Raw genomic sequence first — 19,081 nt, 5'->3', positions numbered from 1 at the left:
AAAAAAAAGAGCCGGGGCGACAATTGGAGTGCACGTCTGTTAGGGGCATTACGTCATCGCTGTGACCGCTCGGGGAGCTAACATGCTAGGCAGCTGCCTGCAGGACTTTATCCACCTTCAAATGAGGGCTTCCTCAATCAAGCAATGTTGATTTATATAGCCTTAAATCACATGGCACAAGCCGCAATGACATCCGCTGTACAAAGCCCACATAAGGGCAAGGAAAAACTCACCCCTAGGTGACAATGACTATGACAGGGGTCGGGAACCTTTTTGGCTGAGAGAGCCATGAAAGCCCATCCATCCATTTTCTACCGCTTATTCCCTTTTGGGGTCGCTGGCGCCTATCTCAGCTACAATCGGGCGGAAGGCGGCATACACCCTGGACAAGTCACCACCTCATCACAGGGCCAACACAGATACACAGACAACATTCACACACTAGGGACCATTTAGTGTTGCCAATCAACCTATCCCCAGGTGCATGTCTTTGGAGGTGGGAGGGGCCTATCCCCAGGTGCATGTCTTTGGAGGTGGGAGGGGCCTATCCCCAGGTGCATGTCTTTGGAGGTGGGAGGGGCCTATCCCCAGGTGCATGTCTTTGGAGGTGGGAGGAAGCCGGAGTACCCGGAGGGAACCCACGCAGTCACGGGGAGAACATGCAAACTCCACAATCAATCAATGTTGATTTATATAGCCCTAAATCACATGGCACAAGCCACAATGACATCTGCGGTACAAAGCCCACATAAGGGCAAGGAAAAACTCACCCCTAGGTGACAATGACTATGACAGGGGTGAGGAACCTTTTTGGCTGAGAGAGCCATGAAAGCCCATCCATCCATTTTCTACCGCTTATTCCCTTTTGGGGTCGCGGGGGGCGCTGGCGCCTATCCCAGCTACAATCGGGCGGAAGGCGGGGTACACCCTGGACAAGTCGCCACCTCATCGCAGGGCCAACACAGATAGACAACATTCACACACTAGGGACCATTTAGTGTTGCCAATCAACCTATCCCCAGGTGCATGTCTTTGGAGGTGGGAGGGGCCTATCCCCAGGTGCATGTCTTTGGAGATGGGAGGGGCCTATCCCCAGGTGCATGTCTTTGGAGGTGGGAGGGGCACAAAAGTCCAATAACAAAACTTACTTGAACTCCTCCACTTGGTGCAAGATCTCCTCCCCAACTCGGAGATGGCACTCCACCCTTTTCCGGGCAAGAACCATGGACTCGGACTTGGAGGTGCTGATTCTCATCCCAGTCACTTCACACTCGGCTGCGAAGCGATCCAGTGAGAGCTGAAGATCCTGGTCAGGTGAAGCCATCAGGACCACATCATCTGCAAAAAGCAGAGACCTAATCCTGCATCCACCGAACCAAGATCCCCTCAACGCCTTGACTGGGCAAACAAATTCTAACTAAACAGTCAATGTTAAATAGCAAATGAAAATACAGCTTCACCACTATAGTCATCATTTTTGCGCTTAAGAAACTTCTCAATGATTTTAGCGCCAGACTTCTTATGTTTGTTCTTTCCAGAGTGGTTTATAAAGAGAGGCTAAAACACACAATAAGTCAATCTCACTTATAATTTACCTCCAATTTGAGTGGTAAAACAATAAGTTTTAGTCACTAACTGTCGTACCAGTCCAAAGTTTGGACGCACTCAGGCTTATAGGGTAGAGACATGTCTCTAAAACATAGGGTTGTCCAAAGTGCAGCCCGGGGGACATTTGCTGCCTGCAGCTCCTTTATAGTAAAAACAAACTTCATTCATGATTAAATGCTGACAACATTGGGACTTAGTTCTGGACTTAAATTATGTCTACAGGTAAAATTACTCCAAAATAGACAGTAGGGATTTCAGGCTTTTTTTCCTATAACGAGTCCACTTTTAGCTCCAAAACGTAGCTGGGCCTGCATCCGCTTGCTGAGGTCACCTATCAAGGAATATCACGCAGTTTGTGTTTTACTAGAATTTTCATCCCGAATGACGTTATTTTTATTTCACAGAATTTGAAGGAATGATCAAATATTTCTGCCAGATGCAAAACAGTTAAAGAAGGGAAAAGCCAGCAAACATTTCCAAATAATGGAAATGTGAATGAATGAATTATGAATTACATTTTTATATAGCGCTTTTCTCTAGTGACCTTAAGCGCTTTACATTGTGAAACCCAATATCTAAGTTACATTTTTAAACTAGTGTGGGTAAAGCGTCTTGCCCAAGGACACAACGGCGGTGACTAGGATAGCAGAAGTGGGGATCGAACCTGGAACCCTCAAGTTTCTGGCACGGCCACTCTACCAACCGAGCTATACCGAAGAATGTACAGTAAGGACCTCTCCACTCAAATAGACCCATGCGAAATATGACCGACCAAGTGAGAAAGGAGTGTAATTTGCAGCCATCAGTTAGGAAACTCAAGCTAATTGTGATCATGTAAATCAGGATCACCCTTGAGGGAAGTAAAACTAAGTCACAGCCTGTGGATCAACTTAGAAAAAAGGAGCAGATGCAGCACTCAAAAACGAAAGAAAAAGAAGGTAAGTTGCTAGTATTCTATTTTGCATCCTCTTCTACTGATTTTTTCCTGAAGATGCTTGAGGAAATGCTGAAAGGACATGAAGAAACACAGTCTGTGTGAGAGGTGATGGAAAGACCAGGGAAGTCCGGAACTTTTGAAGCAATCATGGACCAGGGAGACAAAAACATGCCTACTCAGTGGCCTAGTGGTTAGAGTGTCCGACTGGAGATGGGTAGGTTGTGAGTTCAAACCCTGGCCGAGTCATACCAAAGACTATAAAAAAAATGGGAGCCATTACCTCCCTGCTTGGCACCCAGCATCAAGGGTTGGAATTGGGGGTTAAATCACCAAAAATGACACCTGGGCGCGGCCACTGCTGCTGCCCACTGCTCCCCTCACCTCTCAGGGGGTGAACAAGGGTGATGGGTCAAATGCAGAGGACAAATTTCACTAGTGTGCGACAATCATTGGTACTTTAACTTTAACTTGAGTGACCAAAATAATAGATGTGTCTTTGTATGTAGGGAAATGGGTTCCAGCTCTGTAGTGGACGTCACACTAAGAAGGAGCGATATAAGTGAAGTGAATTATATTTATATAGCGCTATTCTCTAGTGACTCAAAGCGCTTTACAAAGTGAAACCCAATATCTAAGTTACATTTAAACCAGTGTGGGTGGCACTGTGAGCAGGTGGGTAAAGTGTCTTGCCCAAGGACACAACGGCAGTGACTAGGATGGCGGAAGCGGGAATCGAACCTGCAACCCTCAAGTTGCTGGCACGGCCACTCTACCAACCGAGCTATACCGCCCCACAATATATTAAGTGTAGTGATGGAAAGGGGATGCTCCAAGGACCGTTAGATCTACCCATTACTCAAAAACTAGTTAATATTATGGTAAAAGTCTGTCAGATTCAGTTTCAGGGGCAAAAAAATACAAATAAAGAGAACTTTTTATTGAAATTTTGGTCATCTGACTGCTAAGGGGGCTCGAACTCAGAAGTAATGTCATCATATCCACGGTTTATGCAGCCCCAGTATGAAGAAAACAACATGTTTTCTTCATGCTGTCGTCAAAAGTGTAGATTTCACACTCTACGAGTCTTTAAATTGTAAAAATTGGTGTGCAGTTGGGATAGGCTCCAGCACCCCTGCAACCCCGAAAGGGACAAGTGTTAGAAAATGGATGGATGAGTTAGATAGATGCAAAGTTATGATGTATAATATTCCGTTTCATTTTGTCGTGCCCCCAATCCCATTTTCTCTCATTCATATATACTTACGCTTTGAAGGTGAAAATAAAACCCCATGTTGTAGAAAAATCTTGACATTCATCAATAAATCAAAGCATTATAGGCAGTTTGGGGTAAGGGTCAGAGTAAGGGTAAGCCAACACTGCTGTCTAGTGGCCAAATGATGCACATCATGGCTTTAACGTTCCCCTTCAACTATGTTAGATTCAGCTGGGGTGGATAAAAACATTTATTATCAAAACAAGACAAATAATGTACAATCACACAGGTCAGAATGTACCACACGAAAAAAATCCATCAAGGTAAGGTGAACAGATTTTAAGGTGAAATATAAAAAGGGAAACACAAAACTGCTAGATCATATCCAGGATTACAAGTTAAATACAATGATTATTAGATTTTGCACAAAGTTGCTCTGTTATCTATAAGACAAATCTTTAATACACAAAATGTATCAAAATATATGTTAAAGCGGTACATTTAGCCTAGTGACGTGTATTTATAAATGGTTGATTTATATAGGCTAGTAAGGTTAAGTGCTGTACCTGACAAGTTTGGGCTACCTTGCTTCTTGATATATGAGATCCTTGCCTAACATGCAATAAAATATACATAGGAGAGACAGGTCGACAGTTCAGCACACGAAAAAAGGAACGCCAGAAAGAATGTGAAAAGGAAACATCTGGAACGCTCACCCGTGCTACGAGAATGAAAGCAACGCAGGAAAATCTGAAATCAACCATTTCAGATCAGTGCAAGAGGGAAAACCATCTAATGAACTGGGAGGCAGCCAAGGTCATTAGAATGGAAAGCAACAAATTCCATCGGTGGATCAAAGAGGCGGTTGAAATCAGGAAGCGGGCCCCAAAGACTGTCAACAGGGATGAAGGAGCATACTTATGCTCGCGGCCGTTTGGTAGACATCCAGACGACAGGGGGCGCCCCGACGCACACCAGGGGACGCCGCCGTCCCACCACTTCAGGTGGGATGGTACAATCCATACAACAGGTCACAGACAACGTCACGCTAACGTCACGACACCTCTGATGAAGGCTGCAGAAGCAAGGTAGCCCAAAGTTGTCAGGTACAACACTTTAACTTACTAGCCTGTAGAAATCAACCATTTATAAATGTATCAAAATATGTTTTTTTAAACCAACCTTGCTAAAACTGCAAACAGTCTAAAGTTGTGTAGCAAACAGAGCGACCTAAGTTACCGCAGGTGCCCATATGAGAAACTTCAAGTCCGTCCAACTTTTAATAAGAGCGCCACCCTGTGGTGTATTTGTCATGGAAATTCCAGCACAGGGGTAGATGTACATGTTTGGACACATTTTCATTCTTCTGCAATTAATCTTTTATTGGACGCTTTTAGGTCAGTTTATCTAATTTTGTGCATAAATCATCCCATAGATTTTTTTTTCTTCATAAAACTTTTTATTTTGCTTCTTGCAATGTTCCACCGACCTTTCTCTTTTTATTTTTAGGCCTGCTTTCGTCTTCCAGAACGACTTCCTCTGGGGCAATACGGACTTTCTTGGTCTTTAGGAGCTTCTGAACGTCTTCTGCGAGCGAGAAAAGATAGAAACCAAACACATAAGTCGTGCACAGCGATGAACAACGTAAAATAAACATTTTTATCACCTTTTGATGATGTTGGTGCCTCAGTGGTTTCCTCTTCTTTGATTGGCTTCACTGATTGAGGCTTCCACACTGCCAAACAAGTCAGCCTGGCTGTGGTGTTCACTTCCCCCAAGAGGGTGGGACATTTGAGCTCCTGTCAGATAACTTGCGGTTTATGGAGGGTCAAATTGGACAGAATTGAGGAAATAAATACATATTTGTATAATGACTTAAATGTGTCATTATGTAATTATAACTGGAAATAAATACATAAATGTATAAAAGCACTTTTATTTTCTCTTTTGCTCTTTTTTTCACAAAATGGTCCCAAGTGTATGAATGTTGTCTCTGTGTTGGCCCTGTGATGAGGTGGCCACTTGTCCAGGGTGTACCCCACCTTCCGCCCAAATGCAGCTGAGATAGGCTCCAGCACCCCCGTGATCCCAAAAAGGGACAAGCGGTAGAAAATTGATGGATGCATGGATGGACTTAAAAACGCTTATAAGGTTAAAGGGGAACATTATCACAATTTCAAAAGGGTTAAAAACAAAAAAAAATCAGTTCCCAGGGGCTTGTTTTATTTTTCAAAGTTTTTTTCAAAATTTTACACCTCCCGGAATATCCCTAAAAAAAGCTTTAAAGTTCTTGATTTTTGCTATTTGCGATGCGACTGTCCATTTCCCTGTGACGTCATACAGTGCTGCCAATACAAACAATGGCGAATAGCACAGCAAGATATAGCGACATTAGCTCGGATTCAGACTCGGATTTCAGCGGCTTAAGCGATTCAACAGATTACGCATGTATTGAAACAGATGGTCGGAGTATGGAGGCAGATAGCGAAAACGAAATTGAAGAAGAAATTGAAGCTATTGACGCTATTCAGCCATAGCATGGGTGTACATAATGAAGTGGCCCATAGCATGGCTGCCTTATTAGCATCGCCGGTAAAATGTGTGGACCAAACGATCAGGACTTTGGCATCTTGTGACACTGGAGCAACTTAAATCCGTCGATTGGTAAGTGTTTGTTTCGCATTAAATGTGGGTATCTAGTTTCAAATGTACATACAGCTAGCGTAAATAGCATGTTAGCATCGATTAGCTGGCAGTCATGCCGTGACCAAATATGTCAACAACATCAACAAAACTCACCTTTGTGATTTCGTTGACTTAATGGTTGCAAATGTATCTGCAGGTTATCCATACATCTCTGTGCCATGTCTGTCTTAGCATCGCCGGCAGACACTTTGGTACATTCAATGGAAGTCTGGCGGCAGATTTCTTGCCAGTGGTGCAACTTGAATCCCTCCCTGTTAGTGTTGTTACACCCTCCGATAACACACCCACCCTGCATGATGTCTCCAAGGTTCCAAAAAATAGTCGAAAAAACGGAAAATAACAGAGCTGAGACCTGGTGTTTGTAATGTGAAAATAAAAATGGCGGGTGTGTTACCTTGGTGACGTCATCGCTAAAAGAGCGATAAACAGAAAGGCGTTTAATTTGCCAAAATTCACCCATTTAGAGTTCGGAAATTGGTTAAAAAAATACATGGTCTTTTTTCGGCAACATCAAGGTATATATTGACACTTACATAGGTTTGGTGATAATGTTCCCCTTTAAATCACCTATTTTCATGGCCACGTTTTGACACTGGAACATATTTCTACTTCCATGGTTTCCTAAGGAAGAAAGAGTAAATGTGGAATTAAAATAAAAGGCTTGCCTCGTTCAGGCGCAGCTTCCACATTTTGATGAATCCGTCGTTGGAAGCCGTGACAATCACGCAGTGGTCGTCCATTTTGAAGCTCTCCACTGCTTTCACCCTAAAGAAGACATAAATACATTAGTACTTGCAGCAAACATTAGGCCGACAGCCATCAGACTGTATCATGCATATGTTCCTTCTTGACTGCACTTAAATGTAGAATATAAGTAGAATATATTTATATTATTCACATGTGGATATTGCTGTATAGTATTTAGTATTCTATTGTGAGCGAACTGTGGTGCTGAATATCCTCCAGGGATCAATAAAGTACTTTCTATTCTATTCCATCTATGTTGAAATAGTGGCCTCCTCTCCATTAGATGTGCAGATTTATCACTGGGACTGCACTAAGTGGGCAAAATGTTATGTGGAAGTCCCCCCCACATTCATTAATTTACATTTTACATGCACTCATATAAAATGCTTTTTTTTTCTCCCCCAAGATGGCGCCACTGTAGTGGCAGCTGTTGGCAGGAGCTCTGTGCTCTTGTGTCATCATTTTGTGTTTCCTTCTTCTTTTCATGTGGTATTATATTTTTTTTCTTGCCTTTTGGTTGGGGACAATTTGTGACTGTGCAACAAGTGGTGGCTCTTTTGTGACTTCTGCAGTGCTTTTTTGTGAACTTCTGGATCTTCCTCCCGGGAGCCTTTTGGCCATGGAGACCAGCTGCTGGGTCTCTGCCACACCAGAGTCAGTTTGGAGAGACTGGAGGAGATGCGGAGCTAGCATTGAGTGCCCGGACGGACAAGCTACACAGTGTCTTGGCTGAATGAGCAGGTATCAGACACCCAAGTCTCCTTAGACACATCCTCGCTCATCCATGCAGACTAGACACTGGCGGACAGCGATATCTTGGTTGCTTTGTTGGGTCTGCTCCTGGCCATGCTCCCTCCACCCCAGCAGACAATGTTGTGGAACACCGCATAGACCACCACAGTGTGTATGTTTCTTTGACTTTTTATTCATAGCTGTATGTAGAAGTAGACGTGGCTGGTTGTATCAGCTCTGCTATTTTAATGTCTTCAATGTCCTTTGGGTTCTTTCATGTTTCCCTCTTACAAATATGTAAGAGCGATGTGTGCTATGGCTATGAGTTGTTTTTTTCCCTTGGCCTCAGTCTGGACCCCCTCTCCAGGGGCCCAGCCTTAGACCGATTTCCCCCCGCCCCCCTTTGTTTACCTTTATCTCCCCTTTTTTTTGTAAGGGGTGCCGGAAGTTGGCAGACCCGTCAGCGATCCTGTTCTGTCTCCCTGTAATGTTTGTCTGATCTTGAATGGGATTGTGCTGAAAATTTTAATTTCTCCTCAGGGATTAATAAAGTGATTCCGATGCTGATTCTGCTTATAGGAGGGGCAGCTCTATCGCTGGTTAACGCTTGAAACAAATGTGCGTGTTACCTCAACACACTGGTCGCAACTGTACCCTTAAAGTCTTTGGTATTTTTACATATTGAATCTTTCGAACCCTAACAGAAAATGTTACCTGGTTTCATGAGCCTTGAACTCACACATCCATTCCTGCTTGTCAACATCACACAGTCTCACTATTTCATCATCGCCCGCAACCACCAGAATTTTATTCTGGGAGAGAGAAAAAAAAACACGTGATTAGATAGTGTTTGGCGTATTTAAGATGGTGGTCAGAGTTGGGGAACTCACGTTTAAGAACTTGACAGATGAAATCCTCTTGGGGTTCGTCAGCGTCTTGGTCACCAAAGCTGTCTCCAGGTCATAAAGGTCCAGCTGGTTGTTGATGACCACCACGTATTTGCTCCCGTCTGGAGACCACCGCACGATGTGTGCGTCTGCAGAGACGTCACGATGATCTCACAACACATATCTCCATACAAAAAAAAACCTGATGGGACTCCACACTCACTCTGTTTTATGTTCTTAATGAAGGCAGATCTTCCGGTCATTAGATTCCACGTTCTATAAAAGACAAAGAAACATTGGAACATCTTGTAGAAGCAATAATGTTCCTGCGATGTGTGCCTCACCTGAGGGTCTTATCCGTGCCTACTGACAGGGCAAGTTTCCCAGACGGATGCACAGATAGCGACGTGACTTGGCCTCTGGAAAAAAAAACTGACATTAACCCAACATCCAGTCTACACATAGATATATTTAAATTAGAGATGTCCGATAATGGTTTCTTTGCTGATATTCCGATATTGTCCAACTCTTAATTACCGATATATACAGTGGTGGAATCAACACATTTTTATTGCTTAATTTTGTTGTGATGCCCCCGCTGGATGCATTAAACGATGTAAATAGGTTTTCAAAAATAAATCAACTCAAGTTATGGAAAAAAATGCCAACATGGCACTGCCATATTTATTATTGAAGTCACAAAGAGCATTTTTTTTTTTAACATGTCTCAAAACAGCATCTTGGAATTTGGGACATGCTCTCAATGAGGAGGTTGAGGTGGGCGGGGGGTGTATTGTAGCGTCCCGGAAGAGTTAGTGCTGCAAGAGGTTCTGGGTATTTGTTCTGTTGTGTTGTGTTTATGTTGTGTTACGGTGCGGATGTTCTCCCGAAATGTGTTTGTCATTCTTGTTTGGTGTGGGTATGGTGCATATTTGTAACAGTGTTAAAGTCGTTTATACGGCCACCCTCAGTGTGACCTGTATGGCTGTTGACCAAGTATGGGTGGTATTCACTTGTGTGTGTGAAATGTCGTAGATATTATGTGACTGGGTCGGCACACAAAGGCAGTGCCTATAAAGTTTATTGGCGCTCTGTACTCTTCCCTACGTCCGTGTACACAGCGGCGTTTTGAAAAGTCATAAATTATACTTTTTGAAAATATTACATTTTAAAGCATTTATCGGTTGATAATATTGGCATCCGATATTATCGGACATCTCTAATTTAAATCCCAACAAAAATTGTACGAGTAAAAAATCTCTGCGACGAAGAAGATCTATGACTAACACTTGCAGTAGATCTTTAAACATGGAGCACTCTCGTTAAGATCTTCAAAACAACTCCAGTGCAACTACTAAATTGTTGCATCTTCAACAAATGATTTACTTGGTTGTTGTATTTTTCAAAACCATACAAAGGTCCTGAATAGTCCTGAGTTCAATCCCGGGCTCGGGATCTTTCTGTGTGGAGTTTGCATGTTCTCCCCGTGACTGCGTGGGTTCCCTCCGGGTACTCCGGCTTCCTCCCACCTCCAAAGACATGCACCTGGGGATAGGCCCCTCCCACTTCCTAAGACATGCACCTGGGGATAGGCCCCTCCCACCTCCAAAGACATGCACTAAATGGTCCCTAGTGTGTGGATGTGAGTGTGAATGTTGTCTGTCTATCTGTGTTGGCCCTGCAAAGAGGTGGGGACTTGTCCAGGGTGTACCCCGCCTCCCGCCCAATTGAAGCTGAGATAGGCTCCAGCGACCCCCCGCGACGTCAAAAAAAGGGACAAGCGGTAGAAAATGGATGGATGGATATGATTTTGTTTTAAATAGGACAGAAGTTGGCATTACGTGCATAATAAAACTAGCTCTGAAAAGGTCAGTGATTGGTCCTGATGTGTGACAGTGGCCGGGACTCACTTGTGGGCTTTGATGGACTTGAGGCACTCCCACTTCTTTATGCTCCAGACACACATCAGTCCATCCTCTCCTCCGCTTATTAAATATGACGCATAGAACTCCAGACAGGTGATGGAGCCTGTGAGTAGACAATCACAATAATAAGCACATTGTTGCCAATATTACCTTCATTTAAAGGCCTACTGAAAGCCACTACTAGCGACCATGCAGTCTGATAGTTTATATATCAATGATGAAATATTAACATTGCAACACATGACAATACGGCCGCTTTAGTTTACTAAATTGCAATTTTAAGTTTCTCGCCAAGTGTCCTGTTGAAAACGTCGCGGTATGATGACTCGTGCGTTTGATGTCTTGGGTTGTAGCGGACATTATTTTCCAGCCCGATCCAAGCTATAAGTAGTCTGCTTTAATCGCATAATTACACAGTATTTTGGACATCCGTGTTGCTGGATCTTTTGCAATTTGTTCAATTAATAATGGAGACATCAAAGTAGAAAGATGGAGGTGGGAAGCTTTTAGCCTTTAGCCACACAAACACACGGTGTTTCCTTGTTTAAAATTCCCAGAGGTGAAGCTTTACTATGGATCAGAGCGGTCAAGCAAACATGGATCCTGACCACATGTCAACCGGCAGTTTTCGGTGAGAAAATTGTGGTAATAAGTCGCCTTTTACCGGAGACATCAGCGGAGCTTGCACCGTCCATGCAGCTGTCGTGACTTCCCTCAGAGACTCCGGCGTCAACACACCCGTGGCCACACCCCTCCGACTTTCAGGTACTATTTAATCTCACTAAAACACTAGCAAAACAATAGGCAGGTAAGGGATTTTCCAGAACTATCCTAGTAAATGTTCCTCATATCTGAATCGCTCCCACTGCGATCGCCTTTTTTTTTTTTTCCTAGTGCTTCACTCTAAACGTCCTCATCCACGAATCTTTCATCCCCGCTCAAATTAATGGGGAAATTGTCGCTTTCTCAGTCCGAATAGCTCTAGCTACTGCTGGGGCGGTATAGCTCGGTTGGTAGAGTGGCCGTGTCAGCAACTTGAGGGTTGCAGGTTCGATCCCTGCTTCCGCCATCCTAGTCACTGCTGTTGTGTCCTTGGGCAAGACACTTCACCCACCTGCTCCCAGTGCCACCCACACTGGTTTAGATGTAAAAATTAGATATTGGGTTTCACTATGTAAAGCGCTTTGAGTCACTGGAGAAAAAGCGCTATATAAATATACTTCACTTCACTACTTCACTATGATTATAAACAATGTTCAGATGTGAGGAGCTCCACAACCCGTGACGTCACGCGCACATCGTCTGCTACTTCCGGTACAGGCAAGGCTTTTTTATTAGCAACCAAAAGTTGCGAACTTTATCGTGGATGTTCTCTACTAAAGCCTTTCAGCAAAAATATGGCTATATCGCAAAATGATGAAGTATGACACATAGAATGGACCTGCTATCCCCGTTTAAATAAGAACATCTCATTTCAGTAGGCATTTAAACTGTGCAGTGTTATGTTTGTTCGGGCAGAATATTTGCATTGGTAGTCATTAGACTATACAAATAAAGTTGCACTCTATGACCATTTCGGTAATAATCTCCCCCTCGGGTAGCACTCGCCGTTGTGATGCTGCAAAACGCCGTGTTCCAGTTTCTTCTTCATGTCGTACACCTGTATGGTCTCATCTTTGCTGCCGGTGACAGCAAACTTCTCGCTGGCCGCCACCACCGAAAGGGACGCGGCATGTGCGTGGTGTGTGAAGTCGGCCTTGACGGTCCACACCTGCAACAGTGAATTGTGAATTAGTGAATTATATTTATATAGCGCTTTTTCTCAAGTGACTCAAAGCGCTTTACATAGTGAAACCCAATATCTAAGTTACATTTAAACCAGTGTGGGTGGCACTGGGAGCAGGTGGGTAAAGTGTCTTGCCCAAGGACACAACGGCAGTAACCAGGATGGCACAAGCGGGAATCGAACCTGCAACCCTCAAGTTGCTGGCACGGCCACTCTACCAACCGACCTATGCCGCCCCAACAGAAAAACAATAAGGCAGTGGTTAATAATTCTTAAAGCGACAAATATAATGCATTGTATTTGTATGATTAGTTAGATGAATGAAATATGTCAGTAATACTTCAGTGGCCTACTGCAGTGTTTTTCAACCACTGTGCCGCTGCTCACTACAGTCCGGTGTGCCGTGGGAGACATTTAATTTCACCTATTAGGGGTAAAAAAATATTTTTTGCCAACCAGTAATTATAGTCTGCAAATGATGTGTTGTTGTTGTTGAGTGTCAGTGCTGTCTACAGCTCGACAGAGTAACCGTGTAATACTCGTCCATGTCAGTAGGTGGCAGCAGGTAGCTAAATGCTTTGTAGATGTCGGAAACAGCGGGAGGCAGTGTGCAGGTAAAAAAGGTGTCTAATGCTTAAACAAACAATAAACAAAAGGGGAATGCCCCTAAGAAAAGGCATTGAAGCTTAGGGAAGGCTATGCAGAACGAAACTAAAACTGAACTGGCTACAAAGTAAACAAAAACAGAATGCTGGACGACAGCAAAGACTTACTGTGGAGCAAAGACGGCGTCCACAATGTACATCCCAACATGACATGACAATCGACAATGTCCCCACAAAGAAGGATAAAAAATTGCTAAAACAAAGCAGATGCGGGAAATATCGCTGAAAGGAAGACAGGAAAATGCTACAGGAAAATACCAAAAATAGGAGCGCAAGACAAGAACTAAAACACTACACACAGGAAAACAGCAAAAAACTCACAATAAGTATCGGCGTGATGTGGCAGGTTTCGACAGTACACCTACTTTGAGACAAGAGCTATATTGATGCATGATTGGTTATGGTTTGAATTCATACCCAACAATTGCGACAACGACTTTTTACTGTCAACTGAGTTTCGTTTTTTTAATGATTTCTGCTGGTGGCGTGATTTTTTCAACGCAAAAAATGTGCCCTGGCTCAAAAAAGGTGTAAAAACACTGGCCTCGTGGTTAGAGTGTCCAACCTGAGATTGGTAGGTCAAGTCATACCAAAGACTATAAAAATGGGAGCCATTATCTCCCTGCTTGGCACTCAGCATCAAGGGTTAGAATTGGGGGTTAAATCCCCATAAATTATTCGCTGGCGCGGCCACCGCTGCTGCTCACTGCTCCCCTCACCTCCCAGGGGGTGATCAAGGGTGATGGGTCAAATGCAGAGAATAATTTCACCACACCTAGTGTGTTTGTGACAATCATGGGTACTTTAACATAACTTTTTTTGTAGCAGTAGCAGTATTACTCTTCTCGATTACTGTAACGTATTATTTTCGGGTCTCCCCATGTCTAGCATTAAAAGACTACAGTTGGTACAAAGTGCGGCTTTTAGACTTTTGACAAGAACAAGAAAGTTTGATCATATTAGGCCAATACTGGCTCACCTGCGCTGTCTAGTGCACGGTCTAGCTCTATCCTATCTTGCCGATTGTATTGTACCATATGTCCCGGCAAGAAATCTGCCTTCAAAGGACTCCGGCTTATTAGTGATTCCCAGAGCCCAAAAATAGTCTGCGGACTATAAAACGTTTTCTATTGGGGCTCCAGTAGAAGCATTTAAGTCTCATCTTAAAACTCATTTGTATACTCTAGCCCAGGGGTCACCAAGCTTTTTGAAAGCAAGAGCTACTTCTTGGGTACTGATTAATGCGAAGGGCTACCAGTTTGATACACACTTAATAAAATTGCCAGAAATAGCCAATTTGCTCAATTTACCTTTAATAAGTACATCTATACATATAAAAAATGGGTATTTCTGTCTGTCATTGCGTCGTACATTTTTCTTCCCTTTACCAAAAGTTTTTTTGTAGAGAATAAATGATGAAAAAAACACTTAATTGAACGGTTTAAAAGAGGAGAAAACAGGAAAAAAATTAAAATTTAATTTTGAAACAGTTTATCTTCAATTTCGACTCTTTAAAATTCAAAAATCAATCGAAAAAAAGAAGAGAAAAACTAGCTAATTCGAATCTTTTTGAAAAAATTTAAAAAAGAATTTATGGAACATCATTAGTAATTTTTCCTGATTAATTTTAGAATTTTGATGACATGTTTTAAATAGGTTAAAATCCAATCTGCACTTTGTTAGAATATATAACAAATTGGACCAAGCTATATTTCTAACAAAGACAAATCATTATTTATTCTAGATTTTCTAGAACAAAAATTTTAAAAGAAATTCAAAAATACTTTGAAATAAGATTTAAACTCTATTCTAAAGATTTTCTAGATTTGCCAGAATAATTTTTTTGAATTTTAATCATAAGTTTGAAGAAATATTTCACAAATATTCTTCATCAAAAAAACAGAAGCTAAAATGAATTAACATTTATGTATTATTCTTTACATTAAAAAATATATATATATATTTGAACATTGATTTAAATTGTCAGGAAAGAAGAGGAAGGAATTTCAAAGGTAAAAAGGTATATGTGTTTAAAAATCATTTTAAGGTTGTATTTTTTCTTTAAAATTGTCTTTCTGAGAGTTATAAGAAGCAAAGTAAAACAAATAAATGAATTTATTCAAACAAATGAAGACCAAGTCTTTAAAATATTTTCTTGGATTTTCAAATTCTATTTGAGTTTTGTCTCTCTTAGAATTAAAAATGTCCAGCAAAGCGAGACCAGCTTGCTAGTAAATAAATACAATTTTAAAAACAAAGGCAGCTCACTGGTAAGTGCTGCTATTTGAGCTATTTTTAGAACGGGCCAGCGGGCAACTCATCTGGTCCTTACAGGCACCATGTTGGTGACCCCTGCTCTAGCCTTTAAATTGACCCCCTTTTTCAACCAGTTGATCTGCCGTTTCTTTTCTTTTTCTCCTCTGCCCCACTCTCCCTTGCAGGGGGGGGGGGGGCACGGGTCTGGTGGCCATGGATGAAGTGCTGGCTGTCCAGAGTCGAAACCCGGGGTGGACCGCTCGCCTGTGCATCTGTTGGGGACATCTCTGAGCTGCTGACCCGTCTCCGCTCGGGGTGGTCTCCTGCTGGCCCCACTATCGACTGGACTCTCACTATTATGTTAGATCCACTATGGACTGGACTCTCACTATTATGTTAGATCCACTATGGACTGGACTCTCACTATTATGTTAGATCCACTATGGACTGGACTCTCACTATTATGTTAGATCCACTATGGACTGGACTCTCACTATTATGTTAGATCCACTATGGACTGGACTCTCACTATTATGTTGGATCCACTATGTACTGGACTCTCACTATTATGTTAGATCCACTATGGACTGGACTCTATTATGTTAGATCCACTATGGACTGGACTCACACTATTATGTTAGATCCACTATGGACTGGACTCTCACTATTATGTTAGATCCACTATGGACTGGACTCTCACTATTATGTTAGATCCACTATGGACTGGACTCTATTATGTTAGATCCACTATGGACTGGACTCACACTATTATGTTAGATCCACTATGGACTGGACTCTCACTATTATGTTAGATCCACTATGGACTGGACTCTCACTATTATATTAGATCCACTATCGACTGGACTCTCACTATTATGTTAGATCCACTATGGACTGGACTCTCACTATTATGTTAGATCCACTATTGACTAGACTTTCACTATTATGTTAGATCCACTATGGACTGGACTCTCACTATTATGTTAGATCCACTATGGACTGGACTCACACTATTATGTTAGATCTACTATGGACTGGACTCTCACACCATTATGTTAGATCCACTATGGACTGGACTCTCACTATGATGTTAGATCCACTATGGACTGGACTCTCACTATTATGTTAGATCCACTATGGACTGGACTCTCACTCCATTATGTTAGATCCACTATGGACTGGACTCTCACTATTATGTTAGATCCACTATGGACTGGACTCTCACTATTATGTTATATCCACTATGGACTGGACTTTCACTATTATGTTAGATCCACTATGGACTGGACTTTCACAATATTATGTTAGAGCCACTATGGACTGGACTTTCACAATATTATGCTAGACCCATTCGACTTCCATTGCATCCGGTCTGCCCTAGTGGGGGGGAGGGGTGCAGGTTCTCTCCAAGGTTTCTCATAGTCATTCTCATTGACGTCCCACTGGGTTGTGAGTTTTTCCTTGCCCTTATGTAGGCGCTGATCCCCAGCCTTTTGAGACACTGGTGATTTAGGGCTACATAAATAAACATTGATTGATTGATATTTGAACAATTTCCCTTGTGGATCAAATCTAAGTAACACCATGAATTGATGACCTTGGACTTAAACAAGTTGAAAAACTTATTGGGGTGTTACCATTTAGTGGTCAATTGTACGGAATATGTACTGTACTGTGCAATCTACTAATAAAAGTCTCAATCAATCATTCAAACAATATGAGATTTTCCTATCGGGAAAACACACGCCTCTATCAAAGAAGTACAATTATGCCACATTTCCATGACTTTTACAGTTTTAAGAAAGTATCACAGGTAATAACTGCAAATACATTTCCGTGGTGGCTTGTGCAGCCCTTTGAGACACTTGTGATTTAGGGCTATATAAATAAACATTGATCGTGTGATTCGGACTTGGAGGTGCTGATTTGTCCTTGACAAATCTGTCCGAATCTATGGTTCTCGCCCGGAAAAGGGTGGAGTGCCATCTCCGGGTTGGGGAGGAGACCCTGCCCCAAGTGGAGGAGTTCAAGTACCTAGGAGTCTTGTTCACGAGTGAGGGAAGAGTGGATGGTGAGATCGACAGGCGGATCGGTGCGGCGTCTTCAGTAATGCGGACACTGTATCGATCCGTTGTGGTGAAGAAGGAGCTGAGCCGGAAGGCAAAGTCCTCAATTTACTGGTCGATCTACGTTCCCATCCTCACCTATGGTCATGAGCTTTGGGTTTCCACCAAAAGGACAAGATCACGGGTACAAGCGGCCCAAATGAGTTTCCTCCGCCGTGTGGAGGGTCTCTCCCTTAGAGATAGGGTGAGAAGCTCTGTCATCCGGGAGGAACTCAAAGTAAAGCTGCTGCTCCTCCACATGGAGAGGAGCCAGATGAGGTGGTTCGGGCATCTGGTCAGGATGCCACCCGAACGCCTCCCTAGGGAGGTGTTTAGGGCACGTCCGACCGGTAGGAGGCTATGGGGAAGACCCAGGACAGGTTGGGAAGACTATGTCTCCCGGCTGGCCTGGGAACGCCTCAGGATCCCCTGGGAGGAGCTGGACCAAGTGGCTGGGGAAAGGGAAGTCTGGGCTTCCCTGCTTTGGCTGCTGCCCCCGTGAACCCGACCTCGGATAAGCGGAAGAAGATGGATTAATGATTGTGTTAATGTTGTCTATCTGTGTTGGCCCTGCGATGAGGTTGTGACTTGTCCAGGGTGTACATCGCCTTCCGCCCAAATGCAGCTGAGATAGGCTCCAGCGACCCCGAACGGGACAATCGGTAGAAAATGGATGGATGATCATTTTTTTTTATTTACAGGCGGTAGAAAAACATGGAAGGAGAGATTAGTGTCACTTACATTCTCGTTGGTTTGAACATTGTAGCCAAAAGCTATTTGCTCGTAGCTGCCGGCAATCAATTTCACCACAGAAGCCATGATGCTATGCTAAAGCTAACGCGAACTTCTTCCCCGACTCCAGCCTTCGTCTGACACGCTTGTCACTTCGTTGCAGCGGCAGTAACTATATTATAAACAAAATGGAATAAAAAAAAAACGGATAATTTACGTTAAGCGAGGAGTGGAGCGACTAAATAAACCTTTGGGTATACATTCAACACATGTGAGGAACCATAACAACCCTGGAACGTACTGCGCACGCGCAATTTTCTTGTTCTGTGACGTGGTTCACGCTATGTAGCTGCAATGGCGCCACCAAGCGGCGCGGGTGACCGTGTCCGCGATTAAAATGATTATTCCCCTCGCAGCAACACCTGAAAGAAACGCGCCAAAGAATGCAAATATTTATAAGCATTCCGTTACAGGATTCGAACGTAAATACTTGCTTTGACACAAATTTAAAACGTGACATTGATAAGGCGCATACTTGCCAACCTTCCCGGATTTTCCGGTAGACTCCCGAAATTCAACGCCTCTCCCGAAAACCTCCCGGGACAACTTTTCTCCCGAAAATCTCCCGAAATTCAGACTGATCTATATACCGTATTTCCTTGAATTGCCGCAGGGCATATAGTATGCGCCTGCCTTGCATTACTGCCGAGTCTAACTCGCTTCGCAAAATAATTAGCGCATGCTTAGTATTACTGCCGGGTCAAACTTGCGACGTCACCAGT

At 43.1% G+C, this 19,081-nt stretch overlaps 1 protein-coding gene across 1 annotated transcript; it reads right to left on the bottom strand.

Moving 5' to 3' along the window:
• Positions 1-3,956: 3,956 nt before the first annotated feature.
• LOC133567916 (p21-activated protein kinase-interacting protein 1-like) lies at positions 3,957-18,618 on the bottom strand. Its single transcript, XM_061919532.1, has 10 exons — positions 18,309-18,618; positions 12,364-12,526; positions 10,741-10,858; positions 9,175-9,249; positions 9,054-9,106; positions 8,834-8,979; positions 8,658-8,755; positions 7,130-7,229; positions 5,425-5,557; positions 3,957-5,345 (listed from the first exon to the last, which is right to left on the bottom strand). The coding sequence occupies exons 1-10, from the start codon at positions 18,384-18,386 to the stop codon at positions 5,218-5,220; spliced, it is 1,092 nt and encodes a 363-aa protein (XP_061775516.1). The 5' UTR covers positions 18,387-18,618; the 3' UTR covers positions 3,957-5,217.
• Positions 18,619-19,081: the final 463 nt, after the last annotated feature.

The sequence above is a fragment of the Nerophis ophidion genome, linkage group LG14 (assembly GCF_033978795.1).
Source record: "Nerophis ophidion isolate RoL-2023_Sa linkage group LG14, RoL_Noph_v1.0, whole genome shotgun sequence".
In the NCBI taxonomy this organism is placed as follows: Eukaryota; Metazoa; Chordata; class Actinopteri; order Syngnathiformes; family Syngnathidae; genus Nerophis; species Nerophis ophidion.
This window is presented reverse-complemented; position numbering and strand designations above follow the sequence as displayed.